At 46.3% G+C, this 24,625-nt stretch overlaps 1 protein-coding gene across 1 annotated transcript in view; it reads right to left on the minus strand.

Annotated features, from left to right (window-relative positions):
• ryk (receptor like tyrosine kinase) overlaps positions 1-24,625 on the minus strand; it is a 319,820-nt gene that overhangs the window by 84,361 nt on the left and 210,834 nt on the right. The window contains exons 11-12 of the mRNA XM_038815667.1: positions 23,637-23,706; positions 7,450-7,582 (exon numbers count right to left, since the gene is read on the minus strand). Of these exons, the coding sequence (XP_038671595.1) occupies positions 7,450-7,582; positions 23,637-23,706 (203 nt within the window). The remainder of the gene's footprint in view (positions 1-7,449; positions 7,583-23,636; positions 23,707-24,625) is intronic.

Consider the following 24,625-nt stretch of genomic DNA (forward strand, 5'->3'; position numbering starts at 1 on the left):
CGACATGGTAGCACAGTAGTTAACACTGTTGCTTTGCCGCGCCAGGGTCCCAGGTTCAATTCCCGGCTTGGGTCACTGTCTGTGCGGAGTCTGCACGTTCTTCCTGTGTCTGTGTGGGTTTCCTCAGGGTGCTCTGGTTTCCTCCCAGAACTCCTGAAGACATGTTTGTTCGGTAATTTGGGCATTCTGAATTTTCCCTCAGTGTACCTGAACAGACGCCAGAGTGTGGCAACTAGGGGATTTTAACAGTAACTTCTTTGCAGTGTTAATGTAAGTCTACTTGTGACAATAATAAAAATGATTATTCAGTCCTGTGTAGTTGAGATGGTTATGAGATCTGTAAACTACTCACACAGCAACTACTTTCCTTCGCAATTTTTAATTTCCACCCAAACCATGATCATTTCTCATTATTGGATTGAATAAATCTTTCATTAACAGAGATACTCCACCTCCTTTTGTCGTTCCCTTCTGTAAATCCAAAATGCCAAATACGCTCGAATATTCAGGTTCAAGCCTAGGTCTCCTTGCAACTATATCTTTGGAATAGCTATCATATCATACATGTGGGCAGCACGGTAGCACAAGTGAATAGCACTGTGGCTTCACAGTGCCAGGGTGCTGAGTCTGCACTTTCTCTCCGTGACTGCGTGGGTTTCCTGTGTGCTCCGGTTTCCTCCCACAGTCCAAAGACGTGCAGGTTAGGTGGATTGGACATGCTAAATTGCCCTTAGTGTCCAAAAAAGGTTGGAGGGATTATTGAGTTACGGGGAAAGAACATACAGCACAGAACAGGCCCTTCGGCTCACGATGTTGTGCCAAACTTTTGTCCTAGATTAAGAACAAATTAATATACACCCCATCATTCTACCCTAATCCACGTACCTATCCAATAGCTGCTTGAGGGTCCCTAATGTTTCCGACTCAACTACTTCCATAGTCAACGCATCCCATGCCCTCACTACTCTCTGGGTAAAGAACTTACCTCTGACATCTCCCCTATATCTTCCAACATTCACCTTAAATTGATGTCCAAAAAGGACGAACATGCTGCAATGCGAGATATTAAACAAGATGCTAACAGACACTATGCTTGATCCCACAGATTTTCAGACGCTCCAAGGAGGGATCAAAGGAAGAGAACAGAAGAGAAGAGAAAGATGAAGAAGACATCTTCTACCTTTGTGATATGGATCATAGGATCCATGTGGTTGCACGCGGACGCGAACCTCCTTACTCCCACTCCACCAGCCGTTAATGTTTCACTTCCACTGAACACACAGAGCCCAGTAACGAGTAGCAACACGCCGACCTGGTGTGCCAAATTCATCACCTGGTATTCACTTTCCTATGTGGTAGAATCACTGTTAGCATTGGCAATAATCTGCAGCATCGTACAGACTCTTCGTATGAAGAAATGGCGAAGGAGAGCCTACCGCTCCCGCACCCCGGAATATAGGATGTGATCCCTTATCTTCGGTTTCTACCAGGCCCCGGAACCCCTCGAAATGTAACAAAGAACTTTTTTGTTTGTCGTTCATTTGTAAATAAAGAAATGTGTTTTCTGAAAGATTGTATAACTCTGAGTTTGACTGCCAAGCCAGAGAAATGAAATACGAATGCTGCTATTGTTTTGTAATGTTAGGAAGTTAGTATGCTTGGATGTTTTGAGTGAGTGTAGTTTATTGAGGACAGTTAGAGGTTCCAGTTTGTTGTTTTGTAATGCATCTCCCCTTATGACATAGCACCACTTAGAAATTGTTAGGTAAAAATTTTTCTTGCATAGTTGAGTACAGTGTAGAGGCCATGGAACTCGCTGAGGTCAGGGAATGAAGACAGCATAGTTGTGTGATCCTTCACGCTTCGCGTTAGGATCACAAGGAGGGAGTGTAGCCACCTGAGTTGGCCACTTCCCAGGTTAAAATGGAGAAACGCAAAGAGAGCAGGGAAAAATGGACAGTCTAACAAAACAAGCAGGTTTGCAGAGTTCCTGTGTATTCTGCCTGCAAAGAAAGCAGACAGCACTGAAACCAGCGGCCATGCATATTAATGGGCGATTCCCGGGCACAATGGTAACAATCAAAGGTGATCGAAGTAAAGCTAGACTCCTCGGCGCCAACGGGAGACCGAAACAAAAGAGACAAATAAGCCCGAAAGAACCACCCAGCGATCGGGAAACAGCCCCAGTATTGGGGAATTCAAACCAATCGATTGGTATGGGATCCAATCGATTGGAAGTAAGCTTGGGGTCCGCCCAAAAGGGTGCGAAGCTCCTGGGACTATAAGATAGAGCCCCCATGGTCAGCTCGCTCTCTCAGCCGGCCCTCCCAGCAGAACATCTTAGCAGCTCTCAAAGGACTTGACCGTAAGGGGAGGCCTGGCCAACTGCTGCACCATCAAGTAAGTGTCCAGTCAACGCACGCTACGAGATAGACGCTCCTGACCCCTTAGTCCGTACCAGCTGGAAGCCTGCAGGCTCAGGATCGAGCAAGAGGTCTTTGTTCCCTGACCCAGCGGGTTCCCTTATCCAGATAAGTACTGGCCTGTTAGTGGTAGGAATAGCCGAGTCTTTTAGTACTGTATGCATGAGTAGCGATTAACTGTGTATTAATAAACGTGTCTTGATTTGAACCTTACTAATTGGTGTATTGAGTCATTGATCTGAACTTGAACTTCGTGGTGGTATCATAAAAGATACCTTGCGACTCTAGAGCTAAGTAATAAAACAGAGCCAAATGGGTGTAAAGCGCACTCACTAGAACGAGCAACACCCCTTGTAATAGAACAGTACAGCACAGAACAGGCCCTTCGGCCCTCGATGTTGTGCCGAGCAATGATCACCCTACTCAAACCCACATATCCACCCTATACCCGTAACCCAACAACCCCCCCCCCTTAACCTTACATTTTTATTAGGACACTACGGGCAATTTAGCATGGCCAATCCACCTAACCCGCACATCTTTGGACTGTGGGAGGAAACCGGAGCACCCGGAGGAAACCCACGCACACACGGGGAGGACGTGCAGACTCCACACAGACAGTGACCCAGCCGGGAATCAAACCTGGGACCCTGGAGCTGTGAAGCATTTATGCTAACCACCATGCTACCCCAAATGGTTTGTTCCACCCGAGGAAAAAGTCTCTGACTGTCTACTCTATCTATTCCCCTGATCATCTTATAAACCTCCATCAAGTCGCCCCTCATCCTTCTCTGTTCCAAGCAGAAAAGCACCCTCAACCTTTCCTCGTAGGACCTACTCTCCATTCCAGACAACATCCTGGTAAATCTCCATTGCACCTTTTCCAAAGCTTCCACATCCTTCCTAAAATGAGGCGACCAGAATTGCACACAGTACTCCAAATGTAGGCGTACCAAGGTTTTGTACAGCTGCATCATCACCTCATGGCTCTTAAAGTTAATCCCTCTGCGAATGAACGCTAGCACACCATAGGCCTTCTGCACATCTCTATCCTCTTGAGTGGCAACTTTCAAAGATCTATGAACATAGACCCCAAGATCTCTCTGCTCCTCCACATTACCAAGAACCCTACCGTTAATTCTGTATACCGCATTCATATTTGTCATTCAAAAATAGACAACCTCACACTTTTCATGGTTAAACTCCATCTGCCACTTCTTAGCCCAACTCTGCATTCTCTCGATGTCTCTTTGCAGCCGACAACAGCCCTCCTCACTATCCACAACTCAACCAATCAATCTTTGTATCGTCTGGAAATTTACTGACCCACCCTTCAACTCCCTCATCCAAGTCATTAATGAAAATCACAAACAGCAGAGGACCCAGAACTGATCCCTGCGGTCCACCACTGGTAACTGGGCTCCAGGCTGAATATTTGCCATCCACCAGCACTCTCTGTCTTCTATCGGTTAGCCAGTTCGTTATCCAACTGGCCAAATTTCCCACTATCCCATGCCTCCTTACTTTCTGCATAAGCCTACCATGGGGAACCTTATCAAATACCTTACTAAAATCCATATGCACTACATCCACTGCTTTTCCTTCATCCACGTGCTTGGTCACCTCCTCAAAGAATTCAATAAGACTTGTGAGGCAAGACCTACCCCTCACAAATCCGTGCTGACTATCCCTAATCAAGCAGCGTCTTTCCAGATGCTCAGAAACCCTATCCCTCAGTACCCTTTCCATTACTTTGCCTTCCACCGAAGTAAGACTAACTGGCCTGTAATTCACAGGGTTATCCCTATTCCCTTTTTTGAACAAGGGCACGACATTCGCCACTCTCCAATCCCCTGGTACCACCCCTGTTGACAGTGAGGGCGAAAAAAATCATTGCCAACGGCTCTGCAATTTCATCTCTTGATTCCCATAGAATCCTTGGATATCTCCCATCAGGCCTAGGGGACTTGTCTATCCTCAAGTTTTTCAAAATGCCCAACACATCTTCCTTCCGAACAAGTATCTCCTTGAGCTTACCAGTCTGTTTCACACTGTCCTCTCCAACAATATGGCCCCTCTCATTAGTAAATACTGAAGAAAAGTACTCGTTCAAGACCTCTCCAATCTCTTCAGACTCAATACACAATCTCCTGCTACTGTCCTTGATCGGACCTACCCTCGCTCTAGTCATTCTCATATTTCTCACATATGTGTAAAAGGCCTTGGGTTTTCCTTGATCCTACCCGCCAAAGATTTTTCATGCCCTCTCTTAGCTGTCCTAATCCCTTTCTTCAGTTCCCTCCTGGCTATCTTGTATCCCTCCAGCACCCTGACTGAACCTTGTTTCCTCAGCCTTCCACAAGTCTCCTTCTTCCTCTTAACAAGACATTCAACCTCTCTTTTGAACCATGGTTCACTCACTCGACCATCTCTTCCCTGCCTGACAGGGACATGCATATCAAGGACACGTAGTATCTGTTCCTTGAACAAATTCCACATTTCAATTGTGTCCTTCCCTGGCAGCCTATATTCCCAACTTCTGCACTTCAATTCTTGTCTGACAGCATCGTATTTACCCTTCCCCCAATTGTAAACCTTGCCCTGCTGCACGCACCTATCCCTCTCCATTACAAAGTCACAGAATTGTGGTCACTATCTCCAAAATGCTCCCACACTAATAAGTCTATCACTTGGCCTGGTTCATTACCTAGTACCAAATCCAACATGGCCTCCCCTCTGGTCGGACAATCTACATACTGTGTTCGAAAAACTTCCTGGACACACTGCACAAACACCACCCCATCCAAACTATTTGATCTAAAGAGTTTCCACTGAATATTTGGGAAGTTGAAGTACCCTGTGACTTCTGCACCTTTCCAAAATCTGTTTCCCAATCTGTTCCTCCACATCTCTGCTGCTATTGGGCCTACAGAAAACTCCCAACAAGGTGACAGCTCCTTTCCTATTTCTCACTTCGACCCATAGTACCTCAGTAGGCAGATCCTCCTTAAACTGCCTTTCTACAGCTGTTATACTATCTCTAATTAACAATGCCAACCTCCCACCTCTTTTATCACCCTCCCTAATCTTATTGAAACATCTATAACCAGGAACATCCAAAAACCATTTCTGTCCCTTTTCTATCCAAGTTTCTGTGATGGCCACCACATCGTAGTCCCAAGTACCGATCCATGCCTTTAAGTTCACCCACCTTATTCCTGATGCTTCTTGTGTTGATGTATACACACTTTAACCCATCTCCGTGCCTGTAAGTACTCTCCTTTGTCAGTGTTACCTTCCCCACTGCCTCACAACATGCTTTGGCATCCTGAACATATCATAGAACTTAGAGTGCAGAAGGAGGCCTTTCGGACCATCGAGTCTGCACCAGCTCTTGGAAAGAGCACCCTACCCAGGTCCACACCTCCACCCTATCCCCAGTAACCCCACCCAACACTAAGGGCAATTTTGGACACTAAGGGCAATTGAGCATGGCCATTCCACCTAGCCTGCACATCTTTGGATTGTGGGAGGAAACCGGAGCACACGGATGAAACCCATGCACACACGGGGAGAATGTGCAGACTCCACACAGCTACCATCGGCTACCTTAGTTGCTGGACTACAAATCCGGTTCCCATTCCCCTGCCAAATTAGTTTAAACCCTCCCGAAGAGTACTAGAAAACCTCCCCCCAGGATATTGGTGCCCCTCTGGTTCGGATGTATCCCATCCTGCTTGTACAGGTTTCACCTTCCCCAGAATGCGCTCCAATTATCCAAATACCTGAAGCCCTTCCTCCTACACCATTCCTGCAGCCACGTGTTAAACTGCACTCTCTCCCTATTCCTAGCCTCGCTATCACGTGGCACCGGCAACAAACCAGACATGACAACTGTCTGTCCTGGCTTTTAACTTCCAGCCTAACTCCTTAAACTCGTTTATTACATCCACACCCCTTTTCCTACCTACGTCGTTGGTATCAATGTGCACCACGACGTCTGGCTGCTCACCCTCCCCCATAAGGATCCTGAAGACACAATCAGAGAAGCCATGGACCCTGGCACCCAGGAGGCAACAAACCATCCGAGAGTCACGCCTGTGCCCACAGAACCTCCTGTATCTCCAACTATTGAGTCCCCTATAACTAGTACTCTCCTAACCTCCCCCCTTCCCTTCTGAGCCCCAGAGCCGGACCTCGTGCCAAAGACCCGGTTACTGCAGCCTACCCCTGCTGGGAAATCCCCCCCGACAGTATCCAAAACGGTATACTTATTGTTGAGAGGAACAACCATAGGGGATCACTGCACTGACTGATTCCTCCTCTTCCCATCTCTAACTGTGACTCAGCTACCTTTGTTCTCAGGTGTAACTATGTCCCTGTAGCTTCTATCTATCACCCCCTCAGCTTCCCGAATGATCCTCAGTTTATCCAGCTCCAGTTCCCAAACACAGTCTGTGGGGAGCTGGAGATGGCTGCATTTCCCACAGGTGAAGTCAGCAAGGACACCGGTGGTCTCCCTTACCTTGAACATTCTGCAGGAGGAACATTCCACTGCCCTTGCTGCCATCACCTCTACTTAGTTGCCCAGTAAAAAAAAGTAAATAGTTTACCTGCTCACAGCACTGAGTCTTTTTTTCAGATGAGCGGAGGAGGGATGGTGGGAGACACTACAAGTGTAATGTCTCGGGTTTCCGCACCCTTCAAATTTATTGGGTAATACTTTATCGGGTGGAAGTGAGGGCTTAATTGGTCGGTACAGACCTGATGGGCCAAATGGCCTCCTTCAGCACTGTATGTTCTATGTTCCAGGTTCTTTCGAAGAGCAAACAGAATGCACAATTGCTTTTTTTCTACTGTGAACATTAAAGTTGTGTTTTCCCGGCCCTGTCACAGGGGATGCAGTGAAACATTCAAATGTCCATTGTAAACTCAAGAGATAACAGATGCCACATGCTTTTTTTAGGTCCGGCATTCAACTATTCTACGGAGGAAATGTAAAAAAATAGTGCTAATCATCTGTTACCTGGGGATTGTTGGCCTCAGCAAGCTTGCACTGTCGAAGGAAGAGTTTCAAATTCCCCCAATTCATGTAGGGCAGCAGTACCAAGGGCCTCTCTCCATCCTCTATACAAACATGACTGATGGGCAGCAGGTTTCTGGTCAAAAAATTCGCAAAATATCAGTCACCAGCAAACAACATCGTTTTAATACTTTCTATTTTCCAAATGAGCATCCTGAACGCGTTAACCCATGCAACAGGTGAACAGTTTTACGCCCATAACATCAGACATGTTTCTCCGTTAGTGACAAATAGTCAGAAATAATTTACAAGATTCAAATTTATAATTCAGCACATGAAGAAACGAAGTCAGAACGCCAGTGGAGGAATGGAATCCAAACAGTGATTTTAGTATGCATGGCATCTTATATAGCTCCTTGCAAATGTAATTTAATTCCTCAACAAAAATATAAAATGAAGAGTAGAAAGTGCAAACTCAGTTTCTCAGCTTGGAATTTTATTTGTTATGTATTTTGGACAAGACCATGAAATATACGCAACCCTACTTAGCTACGCGGAGAGGCTGAAAAGACTCGGACTGTTTGAATTTGGAAGACGGAGGTTGAGGGCCGGCCTGATAGAGGTCTACAAGGTTATGAGGGGCATGGATACATTGGATGGGCAGGCACTCTTTCCCAGGGTGGACGGGTCAGTCACCAGGGCCAAAGTTTAGAGGAGATGTGTGAGGCAGGTTTTTTGCACAGAGGGTGGTGAGTGCCTGAAACATAGTGCCGGGGAGGTTGTGGAAGCAGATACATTAATGGTGTTCAAAAAGCATTTTGATAAATACGTGGATAGGATGGGTATAGAGGGAAATGGCACTAGGAAGTACTGAGGGTTTTGGTCAAGGGTGGTATCATGACTGTGCAGGCTTGGAGAGTTGAAGGGCCTATTGGGGCCTCACGGTAGCATGGTGGTTAGCATCAATGCTTCACAGCTCCAGGGTCCCAGGTTCGATTCCCGGCTGGGTCACTGTCTGTGTGGAGTCTGCACGTCCTCCCCGTGTGTGCGTGGGTTTCCTCCGGGTGCTCCGGTTTCCTCCCACAGTCCAAAGATGTGCGGGTTAGGTGGATTGGCCATGCTAAATTGCCCGTAGTGTAAGGTTAATGGGGGGATTGTTGGGTTACGGGTATACGGGTTACGTGGGTTTAAGTAGGGTGATCATTGCTCGGCACAACATCGAGGGCCGAAGGGCCTGTTCTGTGCTGTACTGTTCTATGTTCTATTCCTGTGCTGTCCTGTTCTTTGTTGAAGCAGGCTTTAAAAGTGACTGGCACAGTGACAATCAGACAGCACCATATGAGACAAAAGGAGAAAAATTATTTTTAAAGCAGCTTGGTTTTGCAGCTCACTATTAAAAACTAGAACGCTCAGGTATGCAGGAACAGGAGAGGGTATTATAGCTCCTCTAACCTGCCCCATCATTCATTGAGGCCATGGCACATCTGTGAGCTAGATCCATTAAACCCACTATTGCACAATATCCCTGAATACATTTTGAGAACAAAAATCCATCAATCTCAGTTTTAACAATTAAGTATCAAATGCCACTGTCATAGAGAGCTTCAAATTTCTACTTCCCTTTATGTGTTAAAATGTTTCCTAATTTCACTTCTGAAAGCTCAGTTTTTATTTGTCAGACTATACCCCCTAGTCTTAAATTTCCCAACTCATGGTAATAACTTTTATCTGCTTCCTGTTCTTTTTTCCTTAATATTTTGAAAAGAATGATGAAGTCACCAGTAACCTTTTAATACTCAAGGAATTCAACTTTAGTAGACGGTACAGTGGTTAGCAATGCTGCATCACGGGTTCAATTCCGGTCTTCGGTGACTGTGTGGAGTTTGCACTTTCGCCCCACGCCTGTGTGGGTTTCCTCCGGATGCTCCGATTTCCTCCCATAGTCCAAAAATGTGCAGGTTGGGCGGATTGGCCATGTCAAATTGACCCATAGTTTCCAAAAAAAATGTGGGGGTTAGGTTAAGGGGTTGTAGGGGATCAGGCCGGGGAATGAGATAGAGATATACAGCACAGAACAGGCCCTTCGGCCCACGATGTTGTGCCAAACCTTTGTCCTAGGTTAATCATAGAATTTTGGACACTAAGGGCAATTTATCATGGCCAATCCACCCAACCTGCACATCTTTGGTCTGTGGGAGGAAACCGGAGTACCCGGAGGAAACCCACGCACACACGGGGAAGATGTGCAGACTCCACACAGACAGTGACCCAAGTCGAAATCGAACCTGGGACCCTGGAGCTGTGAAGCAATTGTGCTATCCACAATGCTACCATGCTGCCCTTAAGAAGAAATTAATCTACACTCCATTATTCTACCCTAATCCATGTACCTATCCATTAGCCGCTTGAAGGTCCCTAACGTTTCCGACTCAACTACAAGCAGTGCATTCCATGCCCCCACTACTCTCTGGGTAAAGAACCTACCTCTGACATCCCCCCTATATCTTCCACCATTTACCTTAAATTTATGTCCCCTTGTAATGGTTTGTTCCACCCGGGGAAAAAGTCTCTGACTGTCTATCTATTCCCCTGATCATCTTATAAACCTCTATCAAGTCGCCTCTCATACTTCTCTGTTCTAATGAGAAAAGGCCTAGCACCCTCAACCTTTCCTCGTAAGACCTACTCTCCATTCCAGGCAACATCCGGGTAAATCTCCTATGGACCTTTTCCAAAGCTTCCACATCCTTCCTAAAATGAGGTGACCAGAACTGCACACAGTACTCCAAATGTGGCCTGACCAAGGTTTTGTACAGCTGCATCATCACCTCACGGCTCTTAAATTCAATCCCTCTGCTAATGAACGCTAGCACACCATAGGCCTTCTTCACAGCTCTATGCACTTGAGTGGCAACTTTCAAAGATCTATGAACATAGACCACAAGATCTCTTATGTTCTTATCTCTCTGCTCTCTACATAAATGAGTTTGGGGTGGAGTGCTTTCAGTTGTTCGGTGCAGACTTGATGGGCCAAATGGCCTCCTTCTGTACTGTAGGGATTCTATGATTCCAGCTTGTGCAAAAAAGAGAAATTCCCGGCTTGGGTCACTGTCACTGTGGAGTCTGCACGTTCTCCCTGTTACTGTGTGGCTTTCCTCTGGGTGCTCCATTTTCCTCCCACAAGTCGCATAAGATGTGCTGTTAGGTGAATTGGACATTATGAATTCTCCCTCTGTGTACCCGAACAGGCGCAAGAATGGGAGTTTTTCACAGTAACTTCATTGCAGTGGTAATGTATGCCTACTTGTGACAATAAAGATTATTATTGAGAATTCACTGCCCGAATTAGGCAGAAACCCACAACTCATGTAAAAGGTACTTGAATCAGTACCTGAACTGCTGTAACCTCCTGGGCTATAGATTAGGTGGAAGGGTGGGATTAAAATGGGCAGCTAGTTTTTTTAGCCCGTGCAGACATGATGGGCTGAATGGTCACTATTTGTGCTGTAAACCTTCTACGGCTTTCCGATATTATGATGTAGAATGTAACATTCTCTGCACAGCTTATTTCCCATGTGTGGACCAAGGTTGCAACTGAACGAGCTAGAACAGGGGTTCCCCCACTGGGGTCCGTGGAGAGGGAGACAGTGCGTGCGAGAGAGAGTGAGAGGGGGGGGGACGCGCGTATGTTGGAGCGAGGGGGAGACACGCGTGTGTTAGAACAAGGGGGAGACACGCGCGTGTTCCAGCGAGGGGGAGACATGCGTCTGTTCGAGCGAGGGGAGACATTCGTCTGTTCGAGCGAGGGGAGACATGCGTCTGTTCGAGCGAGGGGAGACATGCGTCTGTTCGAGCGAGGGGAGACATGCGTCTGTTCGAGCGAGGGGGAGACGTGCGTGTGTTGGAGCGAGGGGGAGACGTGCGTGTTTTAACGATGGGAAGACACGCGTGTGTTTGAGCGAGGGGGAGACGTGCGCGTGTTCGAGCGAGGGGGAGACGTGCGTGCGTTCGAGCGAGGGGGGTACGCATGTTTGAGCGAGGGGGAGGCACGCGTGTTTGAGCGAGGGGGAGGCACGCGTGTTCGAGCGAGGGGGAGGCACGCGTGTGTTGGAGTGAGGGGGAGATGCGCTTGTGTTCGAACGAGGGGGAGACACGCTTGTTCGAGCGAGGGTGAGGCGCCTGTGTATTCGAGCGATGGGAAGACACGCGTGTTAGAGCGAGGCGGAGACACGAGTGTTTGAGCAAGGGGGAGACGCGTGTGTTTGAGCGAGGGGGAGACGTCTGTGTGTTGGAGCGAGGGGGAGACGCGCGAGTGATCGACTGAGGGAAAGATGCGCGTGTTCGAGCGCGAGGGAGACGCGCATATGTTCGAGCGAGGGGGAGACGCGCATATGTTCGTGCGAGGGGGAGACGCGTGTGTTCGAGTGTGAGGGAGACACGCGTGTTCGAGTGTGAGGGAGACACGCGTGTTCGAGGGTGAGGGAGGCACGTGTGTTCGAGGGAGACACGTGTGTTCGAGGGCGAGGGAGACACATGTGTTCGAGGGTGAGGGAGACATGTGTTCGAGGGTGAGGGAGACACATGTGTTCGAGGGTGAGGGAGACACGCGTGTTTGAGCGCAAGGGAGACACGTGTGTTCAAGCAGGAGACACGTGTTCGAGCACGAGGGAGACACGTGTGTTCGCACACAATGAAGTCATGTGTTCGAGCGCGAGGGAGACCCGTGTGTTCGAGCGCGAGGGAGACACGTGTGTTCGAGCGTGAGGGAGACATTCGTGTTCGAGTGCGAGGGAGACACGTTTGTTCGAGCAATGGTGAGACATCTGTGTTCCACCGAGATGGGTCTGTCTGTTCAAGAGAGAGGGAGACGATTGTGTGAGAGTGAGAGAGGGGCAGATGTATGTGTATGGTTGAGAGAGGGGGAGACGTGTGCGCGTGTGTGTGCACATGAGAGGGAGACGTTCATGAGAGAAAGACATGTGTTTGTGTGTGAAAGAGAGGGTAGGAGAGCCAAGTACTAGGGGACATCATTTTAAAGTGCGTGGGGAAAAGCTTAGAACAGATGTGCGAGGCAATTTTTTTTTTTTTTTTTTTACACAGAGGGTGGTAAATATATGGAACTGCCTGGGGAGATGGTGGGAACGGGTATGAAAGCGGCATTTAAGGGACATCTAGACAAATATATGAATAGGATACCGGCTCCGTATGTGCATAGTTTTAGTTTAGGAGGATACCATGGTCAGCGCAGGCTTGGAGGGCCGAAGGGCCTGTTCCTGTGCTGTATTTTTCTTTGTGTGCGTGTGTGGGAGAGAGGGGGTGGGGGGGCAACGTGGGGTACGGGCCTCTGGCACGGAGTCTGTCCCTGTTGCTCAGAAGGGAAGGGGGGAAAGGAGTAGAACATTAGTAATTGGGGACTCAATAGTCAGGGGCACAGATAGGAGATTTTGTGGGAGCGAGAGAGACTCACGTTTGGTATGTTGCCTCCCAGGTGCAAGGGTACGTGATGTCTCGGATCGTGTTTTCCGGGTCCTTAAAGGGGAGGGGGAGCAGCCCCAAGTCGTAGTCCACATTGGCACTAACGACATAGGTAGGAAAGGGGACAAGGATGTCAGGCAGGCCTTTAGGGAGCTAGGATGGAAGCTCAGAGCGAGAACAAACAGAGTTGTTATCTCTGGGTTGTTGCCCGTGCCACGTGATAGTGAGATGAGGAATAGGGAGAGAGAGCAATTAAACACGTGGCTACAGGGATGGTGCAGGCGGGAGGGATTCAGATTTCTGGATAACTGGGGCTCTTTCTGGGGAAGGTGGGACCTCTATAGACAGGATGGTCTACATCTGAACCTGAGGGGCACCAATATCCTGGGGGGGAGATTTGTTAGTACTCTTTGGGGGGGTTTAAACTAATTCAGCAGGGGCATGGGAACCTGGATTGTAGTTTTGGGGAGCGAGAGATTGAGAGTAGAGAGGTCAGGAGCACAGTTTTGACTTCGCAGGAGGGCGGCAGTGTTCAGGTCTGTGGTTTGAAGTGTGTCTATTTCAATGCCAGGAGTATACGAAATAAGGTAGGGGAACTGGCAGCATGGGTTGGTACCTGGGACTTCGATGTTGTGGCCATTTCAGAGACATGGATAGAGCAGGGACAGGAATGGTTGTTGCAGGTTCCGGGGTTTAGGTGCTTTAGTAAGGTCAGAGAAGGGGGCAAAAGAGGGGGAGGTGTGGCGCTGCTAGTCAAGGACAGTATTACGGTGGTAGAAAGGATGCAAGATGGGGACTCTTCTTCCGAGGTAGTATGGGCTGAGGTTAGAAACAGGAAAGGAGAGGTCACCCTGTTGGGAGTTTTCTATAGGCCACCTAATAGTTCTAGAGATGTAGAGGAAAGGATGGCGAAGATGATTCTGGAAAAGAGCGAAAGTAACAGGGTAGTTGTTATGGGAGACTTTAACTTTCCTAATATTGACTGGAAAAGATATAGTTCGAGTACATTGGATGGGTCGTTCTTTGTACAATGTGTGCAGGAGGGTTTTCTGACACAATATGTTGACAGGCCAACAAGAGGTGAGGCCACTTTGGATTTGGTTTTGGGTAATGAACCAGGCCAGGTGTTAGATCTGGAGGTAGGTGAACACTTTGGAGACAGTGACCACAATTCGGTGACCTTTACGTTAGTGATGGAAAGGGATAAGTATACCCCGCAGGGCAAGAGTTATAGCTGGGGGAAGGGCAATTATGATGCCATTAGACATGACTTAGGATGTGTTGGTTGGAGAAGTAGGCTGCAAGGGTTGGGCACACTGGATATGTGGAGCTTGTTCAAGGAACAGCTATTGCATGTTCTTGATAAGTACGTACCAGTCAGGCAGGGAGGAAGGGGTCGAGCGAGGGAACCGTGGTTTACCAAAGAAGTGGAATCTCTTGTTAAGAGGAAGAAGGAGGCCTATGTGAAGATGAGGCGTGAAGTTTCAGTTGGGACGCTTGATAGTTACAAGGAAGCGAGGAAGGATCTAAAGAGAGAGCTGAGACGAGCAAGGAGGGGACATGAGAAGTCTTTGGCAGGTAGGATCAAGGAAAACCCAAAAGCTTTCTATAGGTATGTCAGGAATAAAAGAATGACTAGGGTAAGAGTAGGGCCAGTCAAGGACAGTGGTGGGAAGTTGTGTGTGGAGGCTGAGGAGATAAGCGAGATACTAAATGAATACTTTTCGTCAGTATTCACTCAAGAAAAAGATAATATTGTGGAGGAGAATGCTGAGACCCAGGCTATTAGAATAGATGGCATTGAGGTGCGTAGGGAAGAAGTGTTGGCAATTCTGGACAAGGTGAAAATAGATAAGTCCCCGGGGCCGGATGGGATTTATCCTAGGATTCTCTGGGAAGCCAGGGAAGAGATTGCTGAGCCTTTGGCTTTGATTTTTAGGTCATCATTGGCTACAGGAATAGTGCCAGAGGACTGGAGGATAGCAAATGTGGTCCCTTTGTTCAAGAAGGGGAGTAGAGATAACCCCGGTAACTATAGGCCGGTGAGCCTAACGTCTGTGGTGGGTAAAGTCTTGGAGAGGATTATAAAAGATACGATTTATAATCATCTAGATAGGAATAATATGATTAGGGATAGTCAGCATGGTTTTGTGAAGGGTAGGTCATGCCTCACAAACCTTATCGAGTTCTTTGAGAAGGTGACTGAACAGGTAGACGAGGGTAGAGCAGTTGATGTGGTGTATATGGATTTCAGTAAAGCGTTTGATAAGGTTCCCCACGGTCGGCTATTGCAGAAAATACGGAGGCTGGGGATTGAGGGTGATTTAGAGATGTGGATCAGAAATTGGCTAGTTGAAAGAAGACAGAGAGTGGTAGTTGATGGGAAATGTTCAGAATGGAGTTCAGTTACGAGTGGCGTACCACAAGGATCTGTTCTGGGGCCGTTGCTGTTTGTCATTTTTATAAATGACCTAGAGGAGGGCGCAGAAGGATGGGTGAGTAAATTTGCAGACGACACTAAAGTCGGTGGAGTTGTAGACAGTGCGGAAGGATGTTGCAGGTTACAGAGGGACATAGATAAGCTGCAGAGCTGGGCTGAGAGGTGGCAAATGGAGTTTAATGTGGAGAAGTGTGAGGTGATTCACTTTGGAAAGAATAACAGGAATGCGGAATATTTGGCTAATGGTAAAATTCTTGGTAGTGTGGATGAGCAGAGGGATCTCGGTGTCCATGTACATAGATCCCTGAAAGTTGCCACCCAGGTTGATAGGGTTGTGAAGAAGGCCTATGGTGTGTTGGCCTTTATTGGTAGAGGGATTGAGTTCCGGAGCCATGAGGTCATGATGCAGCTGTACCAAACTCTGGTACGGCCGCATTTGGAGTATTGCGTACAGTTCTGGTCGCCTCATTATAGGAAGGACGTGGAAGCTTTGGAACGGGTGCAGAGGAGATTTACCAGGATGTTGCCTGGTATGGAGGGAAAATCTTATGAAGAAAGGCTGATGGACTTGAGGTTGTTTTCGTTAGAGAGAAGAAGGTTAAGAGGTGACTTAATAGAGGCATACAAAATGATCAGAGGGTTAGATAGGGTGGACAGCGAGAGCCTTCTCCCGCGGATGGAGGTGGCTAGCACGAGGGGACATAGACTTAAATTGAGGGGTAATAGATATAGGACAGAGGTCAGAGGTGGGTTTTTTACGCAAAGAGTGGTGAGGCCGTGGAATGCCCTACCTGCAACAGTAGTGAACTCGCCAACATTGAGGGCATTTAAAAATTTATTGGATAAGCATATGGATGATAAGGGCATAGTGTAGGTTAGATGGCCTTTAGTTTTTTTTTTTTCCATGTCGGTGCAACATCGAGGGCCGAAGGGCCTGTACTGCGCTGTATCGTTCTATGTTCTATGTTCTATGTATGTTTGTGAGACAGAGAGGAAGACTTGGTTATGTGAGAGAGATCCGTGTGTGATGGAGAGAGAGCGGTGTGCGATCAAAGTGCTGCAGCCCCTTTAAACTACAGGAGGGAGGAAGGGGTGTGTGAGGAAGAGAGAGATGCCCTTTGTGTGGGAGAGAGATGTACTTTGTGTGTGTGAGGGAGAGAGAGGTGCGAGCGTGAGGTGAGAATCAGCTTTCCAGCATCACTCCTTCCATTAAAAGTGACCAAAGGTAAGACTCGAGTTTTTTAAAAATAAAATAACTTTTTAATTATCACCCACTCCTCGAGTGGGTATTAGCTCCAGAGGTTATTGTTAAGGGGCCATGGGTTGGCGGCTTGGCATAGATATAGCTATTTGATTTCTGTGTTAGCGCCTATTTTGCAGCAAAAAAGCAGCATTGACTTTGTGAGAATGTTTGGGATTCCCCGATGCTCTTGAGAAGTCACATGGGGTTACGCAGCTCGAAACGTTTGGGAAACCCTCAACAGAAGAACCCAAGCTGTGCAGTGATGAACAGCTACTTGCTGTTTAAATGCCATGGGGATCACTGATGTGGAGATGCCGGCGTTGCACTGGGGTGAGCACAGTAAGAAGTCTTACAACACCAGGTTAAAGTCCAACAGGTTTGTTTCAAACACAAGCTTTCGGAGCACTGCTCCGTCCTCAAGTGAATGGAGAGGTATGTTCCAGAAACATTTATATAGACAAAGTCAGAGATGCCGGACAATGCTTGGAATGCGAGCATTTGCAGGTAATCAAATCATTACAGATCCAGAGAGAGGGATAATCCCAGGTTATAGAGGTGTGAATTGTCTCAAGGCAGGACAGTTGGTAGGATTTTGCAAGTCCAGGCCAGATGGTGGGGGGGTGAATGTAATGCGACATGAATCCAAGATCCCGGTTGAGGCCGCACTCATGAGTGTGGAATTTAGCTATAAGTTTTTGCTCGGCAATTCTGCGTTGTCGCGTGTCCTGAAGGACGCCTTGGAGAACGCTTAGCCAGAGATCAGAGGCTGAATGCCCTTGACTGAAGTGTTCATAACATTACTCATTACTAAATTTAATATGATCTACACGCATTGTCTCGGAAATATTTTTTCAGAAACTAGCCCAGTCAAACACAAATTCACTACCTTTCTTGCTTATCGCAATCATGAAAGTTAAAATGCCCCATCTGCAGAAATTATGACATACAAATATTGTTTATACTCTGCCTTTAATACATTTCTGTCAAATCTCTGCATTAAAACATCTGGCATGTTTTGCAGAGATTGCCCTGACAGGGTTGTGTGGTGTCGTGGTCGCTGTTCTGAAGGCTGGGTAATTTTCTGCAAACAATGGTTTGTTTGAGGTTGCGCGGTTGTTTGAAGGCTAGTAGTGGGAGTGTGGGGATGACCTTGGTAAGATGTTCATCTTCATTGATGATGTGTTGAAGGCTGCTAAGAAGATGTTGTAGTTTCTCCACCTCCAGTACTTTCCTGGGGCGGAGAAACTACGACATCTTCTTCGCACCCTTCAACACATCATCAATGAAGATGAACATCTTGCCTTCAGAACAGCGACCACGACACCACACAACCCTGCCAGGGCAATCTCTGCAAGACATGCCAGATCATCGACATGGATACCGCCATTACACGTGGAAACACCACCCACCAGGTACGCGACACATACTCGTGCGACTCGACCCATGTAGTCTACCTCATACGATGCAGGAAAGGATGTCCTGAAGCATGGTACATTGACGAGACCATGCAGACACTGCGACAACGAATGAACGGGCATCGTGCGACAATCACCAGGCAGGAATGTTCCCTTCCAGTCGGGGAACACTTCAGCAGTCAATGGCATTCAGCCTCTGATCTCCGGCTAAGCGTTCTCCAAGGCGGCCTTCAGGACATGCGACAATGCAAAATTGCCGAGCAAAAACTTATAGCTAAGTCTCCGCACGCATGAGTGCGGCCTCAACCGGGATCTTGGATTCATGTCGCATTATATTCACCCCCCCACCATCTGGCCTGGACTTGCAAAATCCTACCAACTGTCCTGGCTTGAGACAATTCACACCTCTTAAATCTGTGATTACCCCTCTCTCTGGATCTGTAATGATTTGATTACCTGCAAATGCTCGCATTCCAAGCATTGTCCGGCATCTCTGACTTTGTCTATATAAATGTTTCTGGAACATACCTCTCCATTCACCTGAGGAAGGAGCAGTGCTCCGAAAGCTTGTGTTTGAAACAAACCTGTTGGACTTTAACCTGGCGTTGTAAGACTTCTTAATGGGTAACACTGACAGCAGAGAATTGGCCCCTTGTTGAGTGGAGGAAATGTTGGACTAGAAGGTTATTGATTGCGATTGAATATAATTCTTGCTGCTGATGGCCTACAATGCCTCTGGATACCCAGTTTGCAGCTGCAAGATCTGTTCTGAACTTGAACTTCTCAACTTGGGGGAGTTGCAGATATCGAGGAGGACTGTCAGAGAATACAACAAAATATAGATAGATTGGAGAGTTGGGCAGCAAAATGGCAGATGGAGTTCAATCCAGGCAAATGCGAAGTGATGCATTTTGGAAGATCAAATTCAAGAGCAGACTATATGGTCAATGGAAGGGTCCTGGGAAAAATTGATGTACAGAGAGATCTGGGAGTTCAGGTCCATTGTACCCTGAAGGTGGCTGTGCAGGTCAATAGAGTGGTCAAGAAGGCATACAGCATGCTTGCCTTCATCGGACGGGGTATTAAGTACAAGAGTAGGCAGGTCATGTTACAGTTGTATAGGACTTTGGTTAGGCCACATTTGGAATAGTGCGTGCAGTTCTGGTCGCCACATTACCAGAAGGATGTGGATGCTTTGGAGAGGGTGCAGAGGAGGTTCACCAGGATGTTGCCTGGTATGGAGGGTGCTAGCTATGAAGAAAGGTCGAGTAGATTAGGATTGTTTTCATTGGAAAGACAGAGGTTGAGGTGGGACCTGATTGAGGTCTACAAAATTATGAGGTATGGACAGGGTGGATAGCAACAAGCTTTTTCCAAGAGTGGGGGTGTCAGTTACAAGGGGTCACGATTTCAAGGTGAGAGGGGGAAAGTTTAAGGGAGATGTGCGTGGAAAGATTTTACGCAGAGGGTGGTGGGTGCCTGGAACGCTTTACCAGCGGAGGTGGTAGAGGCGGGCACGATAGCATCATTTAAGAGGCATCTAGACAGGTATATGAACGGGCAGGAACAGAGGGAAGTAGACCTTGGAAAATAGGAGACAGGTTTAGATAAAGGACCTGGATCGGCGCAGGGTGGGAGGGCCGAAGGGCCTGTTCCTGTGCTGTAATTTTCTTTGTTCTTTGAATCTATCCCATATGGCATGGTGGTAATGCCATACAACAGTGCTCAGTGAGAACAAAGGATTTGTCTCCACTTGCCTACACTTATGGGTACAAACTGGTCCTTTAACACATTAAATTATTTTCTGAACACCCTGCCCTATCTTATATTGTTCATCTCATTGTCAGTTTAATCAGCTTTACAGTCTCTGTCTCAGTGCACTGAAGATAGCCAGACCAAAATCTAGAATCTTGGTAGCTCTTCTGTGCTTATTAATTTCAAGCAATACACTGAACTCGATCATATTATGATTTCTATTTGATAAACATCGAGGAGGAAAGCGATTAATCCATGTCTGCTGTGTTGATTGTTTTTAGAGCAGGTTATGTTGATGTCTCATCCCAGAAACTTTGGAGAAGTTTCAGGGCAGTGTAAATGCCAACAGGAGATCGGGTCTTTTAAGCTCCACAAGGGATTTGAATGTCCTTTCTTTTTTATGCCACTGGGGTGGAATACAGCTTTGTATATAGGATTTCGCTGGCAATACTCAATACTCAATAGGACAGAGTTTATTGTTTTTTTCAAAATCCAGCCAGAAAAATAAAAATGGAAATAAAAAACAATCTTCATAACATTACTCATTACTAAATTTAATATGATCTACACGCATTGTCCCGGAAATATTTTTTCAGAAACTAGCCCAGTCAAACACAAATTCACTACCTTTCTTGCTTATCTCAATCATGAAAGTTAAAATGCCCCATCTGCAGAAATTATGACATACAAATATTGTTTATACTCTGCCTTTAATAAATTTCTGTCAAATCTCTGCATTTATACAAGCTATCACTTCACTGTTACTACCAGGGGGTCTATAAGCAGCTCCTATAACAGGCTTAAAACCTTTTCTACATCTTAATTTTACCCAGAAAAGGTTCCTCTGCCAGCTTATCTCTTTTGTCCTCTCTTATCATTGAAGTGATTGCATCCTTAAGCACTGAGGCAACTTTCGCCTAAACTGCACGCTGGGACAGCACAGTGGTTAATCATTCATTATAACCACTCACTTGGTCACAGATAAAGGGTTAATGACCTAGTGTTTATATTTTGGACGATTCCCTAGGGTATAGATAATTTCAGGGATTGTGTTTAGTCCTAGTTAAAGAGGTCATGGGACATCTCAGTGAGATACAGATGATGTAATTAATGGAAAGAGCCAGGTAGTTTGCAGTTTGCCAAATATTGTTAGGCTGAGCAGAAGGGTCTGACTAGACAGAGATGCACTGGATCTGCTTTTGAAAGGGTCCTCTCCAAAAATCTCTACACAGAGGACAACAAGTAATCCTGTTTTGTTAACATTCACCTGAGGAAGGAGCTGAGCTCTGAAAGCTGGTGATTTGAAACAAACCTGCTGACTTTTCCCTGATGTTGTAAGACTTCTTACTGTGCCCGCCCCAGTCCAACAGCGGCATCTCCACATCAGGAATAATTATAGTGAAGGTGTATGGCATAATTTTTGTGTTTAGTTTTATTTAAGAACTCTTTAACTGTTCATTGTAAAACTATTTCTTTGATGTTAATATGGTTAGCACTGCGTTTAAACAGTTAAAAAAAGTTTGTTTTAACATGAAAGATACTAATTGGAGTGAAGCATCCTTTCTTCAGTTTTACAAATTAAAAACTGCTTGGGGTTTCTCGCCGGTACCCTAACAAAAATTGGGATCTAGTCTGATATCCACCCTGGTTGAGACTCCTTGGAAAAATTCTAGTAAATTAAACACAATTTCTCTTTCATGAAGCCACGCTGACTCCGCTTGATTAGATTATGATTTTCCAAATGTGTTGCTGTTCCTTTCCTGACAATTGATTCCAACATTTTTCCAACAACAGATTTAGACAAATTGGCCTGTTGTCACCCACTTTTTGCCTCCTCCTTTTTGAATATTGGCAGTTTTCCAATCCTCCAATACTTCTCCAGAATCCAAGGATTTTTGGAAAATTACAACTAATAGAAGAATAGAATACCTACTGATCCCAACTCCCCCAGAACAGGTTCCAATGTCCAAGGAATCAGAAATCCTCCCACTTTCACCATCATGCTAGCCACGTATTCGGGGCTGGTTTAGCACAGGGCTAAATATCTGGCTTTGAAAGCAGACCAAGGCAGGCCAGCAGCACGGTTCAATTCCCATACCAGCCTCCCCGAACAGGTGCCGAAATGTGGCGACTAGGGGCTTTTCATAGTAGCTTCATTTGAAGCCTACTTGTGACAATAAGCGATTTTCATTTCATCCTACTCTGACTAGCACATGGTACTGGTGGCAATCCTGACCATCTTTCAGGTCCTACTTAGTTCCTAATTCTCTATTTTCGGCTTTTAGGACTTCATCCATCTTTTTACCCTTGTCATTGGTACTGCTGTGTACCACAACCACTGGCTCTTCACCATCCCCCTCTAGAATGTTGTGGAGCACCAGGGAGGTAACATATCATCCTGGAGTTTTGTTTGCGACTGCAGAAACGCCTATCTATTCCCCATAGTGTTGAATCCCCTACAACTGTTGCATTCCCACACTTTTTACTCCCCTGTGCAATAGAACCAACCGTGGTGCTACAAATTTGGCTGTTGCTGTTTTCCCAAGAGGCCCTTCAACCGTATCCAAATGGGAAAATCTGTTTTGCAGGAGAATAGCTACGTGAGATTCCTGCCTTGCTCTGGCTGGTGGAAACCCACCCCTTCTTTCCTGTGGTGTGACCATCTCCCAATACTATCCAATACATACTATCCAAGATACTCTCTGCTGTGCGGATGCTCCACAGCATCTCCAGCAGTTCCAGCTCTGAAACCTGGGCTTCCACGAGATGCAGCTGGTCCTGTAAAGCTGCTGGCCGTGGGGACCAAAAATGTGCCCTGCTTCCCGGGCACACGGGGCAGCACGGTAGCATGGTGGTTAGCATAAATGCTTCACAGCTCCAGGGTCCCAGGTTCGATTCCCGGCTGGGTCACTGTCTGTGTGGAGTCTGCACGTCCTCCCCGTGTGTGCGTGGGTTTCCTCCGGGTGCTCCGGTTTCCTGCCACAGTCCAAAGATGTGTGGGTTAGGTGGATTGGCCATGCTAAATCGCCCGTAGTGTCCCAAAAAGTTGTTGGGTTACGGGTATAGGGTGGATACGTGGGCTTGAGTAGGGTGATCATTGCTCGGCACAACATCGAGGGCCGAAGGGCCTGTTCTGTGCTGTACTGTTCTATGTTCCCACATAGAGCAGGAAGAGAAAACCACGGCTTTGAGCTTCTCTGCCAGGACTAACTCCTTTGGATTACACCTTTAAAGTACTCTTAAAATCAAATATTAAGTCCCCTTCTTCCATTGATCTTGTTAATACAGAGTATATCCCTTAAAAACTATAAAACACAAAATAGTGACTTTACAAACCACCTGTACTCTTGCTACATCCTACCCAGTTTTTCTTTCTCCGAGCCATAGGCTAGAAAGTATCTTCACAATATGCCTGAACCATTACCTCAGAACAGTACCCACATGGACATCTTCCTGCGCTTGGGTGACTAGTAATGAAAAAAACTGAAAACCAACTTTGACAAAGAATCCAGGCTTCAAACATCAGCTCCATTTTCTCTCTACAGGTGCTGTCAGATGTGCTAAGACTGCCCATCATTTTCTGTTATGTTTCAGATTCCCGCATCTGCAGTAACTTGCCTTTGCAAAAACTAGTGGTGCTGAGAATATTAAGCTGCTGCAATGAAAGCTTATAAGCAAAAATAAAGTGTAGCTTGCGGATGGAACAAAAATATTTAATACTTTCCCAGATTATGAAAAGAGAAATATTTCATCAATACATATCAGATTTGATCAATAAAGCCCATTAGACTCTCTCAAACTCCATCAGAAACTTACAAAATGCAGCTTCTGCATTCACCTATTCTAGTGTCTGGGAGTGTACCTGTGATGGAGTCCACGCAGTTTGCAGCTCTCTGTCAACATCATTGTTACTTGTACCTCTGAAGCATGGTCTACAAAGAAAACAAACAAAATCAAAATAAACTGCATCTCTTACACATTGTTATCATCATTCCATTCAACAAAAAGTTACAATTCTGTGTTTTGACTGTGTTGCAAATGGAGCTGCCAAGTTGTACTGGGAAAGAGTCAACAAGAATGCAACAAGAACTTAATCTGAGGCGCATGATGATGTCAGGGCATCAGAGAAAGGCAAAAGTCCTGACACGCAAGTGTTGTTTATACCATTCCTGCAGAAAGATATCAATGTTTCCTGGTTTCCTAATTCTATGATAGAGCCAATGTAATCATCAGAAATCTATTAATTTGGAACAATTGTTTCAGGTTTGAGGCCAAAGATAATCACAAACTTTTGCATTAGGACTCCTAAATAACAGAACCTCATCCTGTTTCTTCCATGGTCTCACAATCCTTGGAATGTTTTAAAAAAGGTATTTCTAATACCAAGCAAGACAAACATTGTATCTGAATTTTGCCTAAAATACACAATGGACTGAATTCCAAAGGTGAGGCGAGAGTGGCTGCCTGTCGCATCAAGGCAGCATTTGAAAGACTGTGGCATCAAGAAGCCTTAACAAAATTGAAGGCTATAGGAATTGGGGGGAAAATTCCACTGGATGGAGTCATTACAAGCACAAAGGAAAATGGTTATGGTGTTTGAATGCCAATCATTTGAGCCCCAGAATTAAGTAACAAATTATTTAATCATGTACTAGAGTACATTGAAGCAGCAACATTTTCAATTACAACTTGACATCTGGTCAATATAGGTAGGCTGAAAGGTCATGAACCAGAGGACATCGATTTAAGGTGATTGGCAAAAGAACCAAAGGTGAACCACAGCGAGTGGTTAGGATCTGGAATGCATGACCTCAAAGTGTGATGGAGGCAGATTCATTCATGGTTTAGAAA

This window comes from Scyliorhinus canicula, chromosome 13 (assembly GCF_902713615.1).
Source record: "Scyliorhinus canicula chromosome 13, sScyCan1.1, whole genome shotgun sequence".
NCBI classification, from domain to species: domain Eukaryota; kingdom Metazoa; phylum Chordata; class Chondrichthyes; order Carcharhiniformes; family Scyliorhinidae; genus Scyliorhinus; species Scyliorhinus canicula.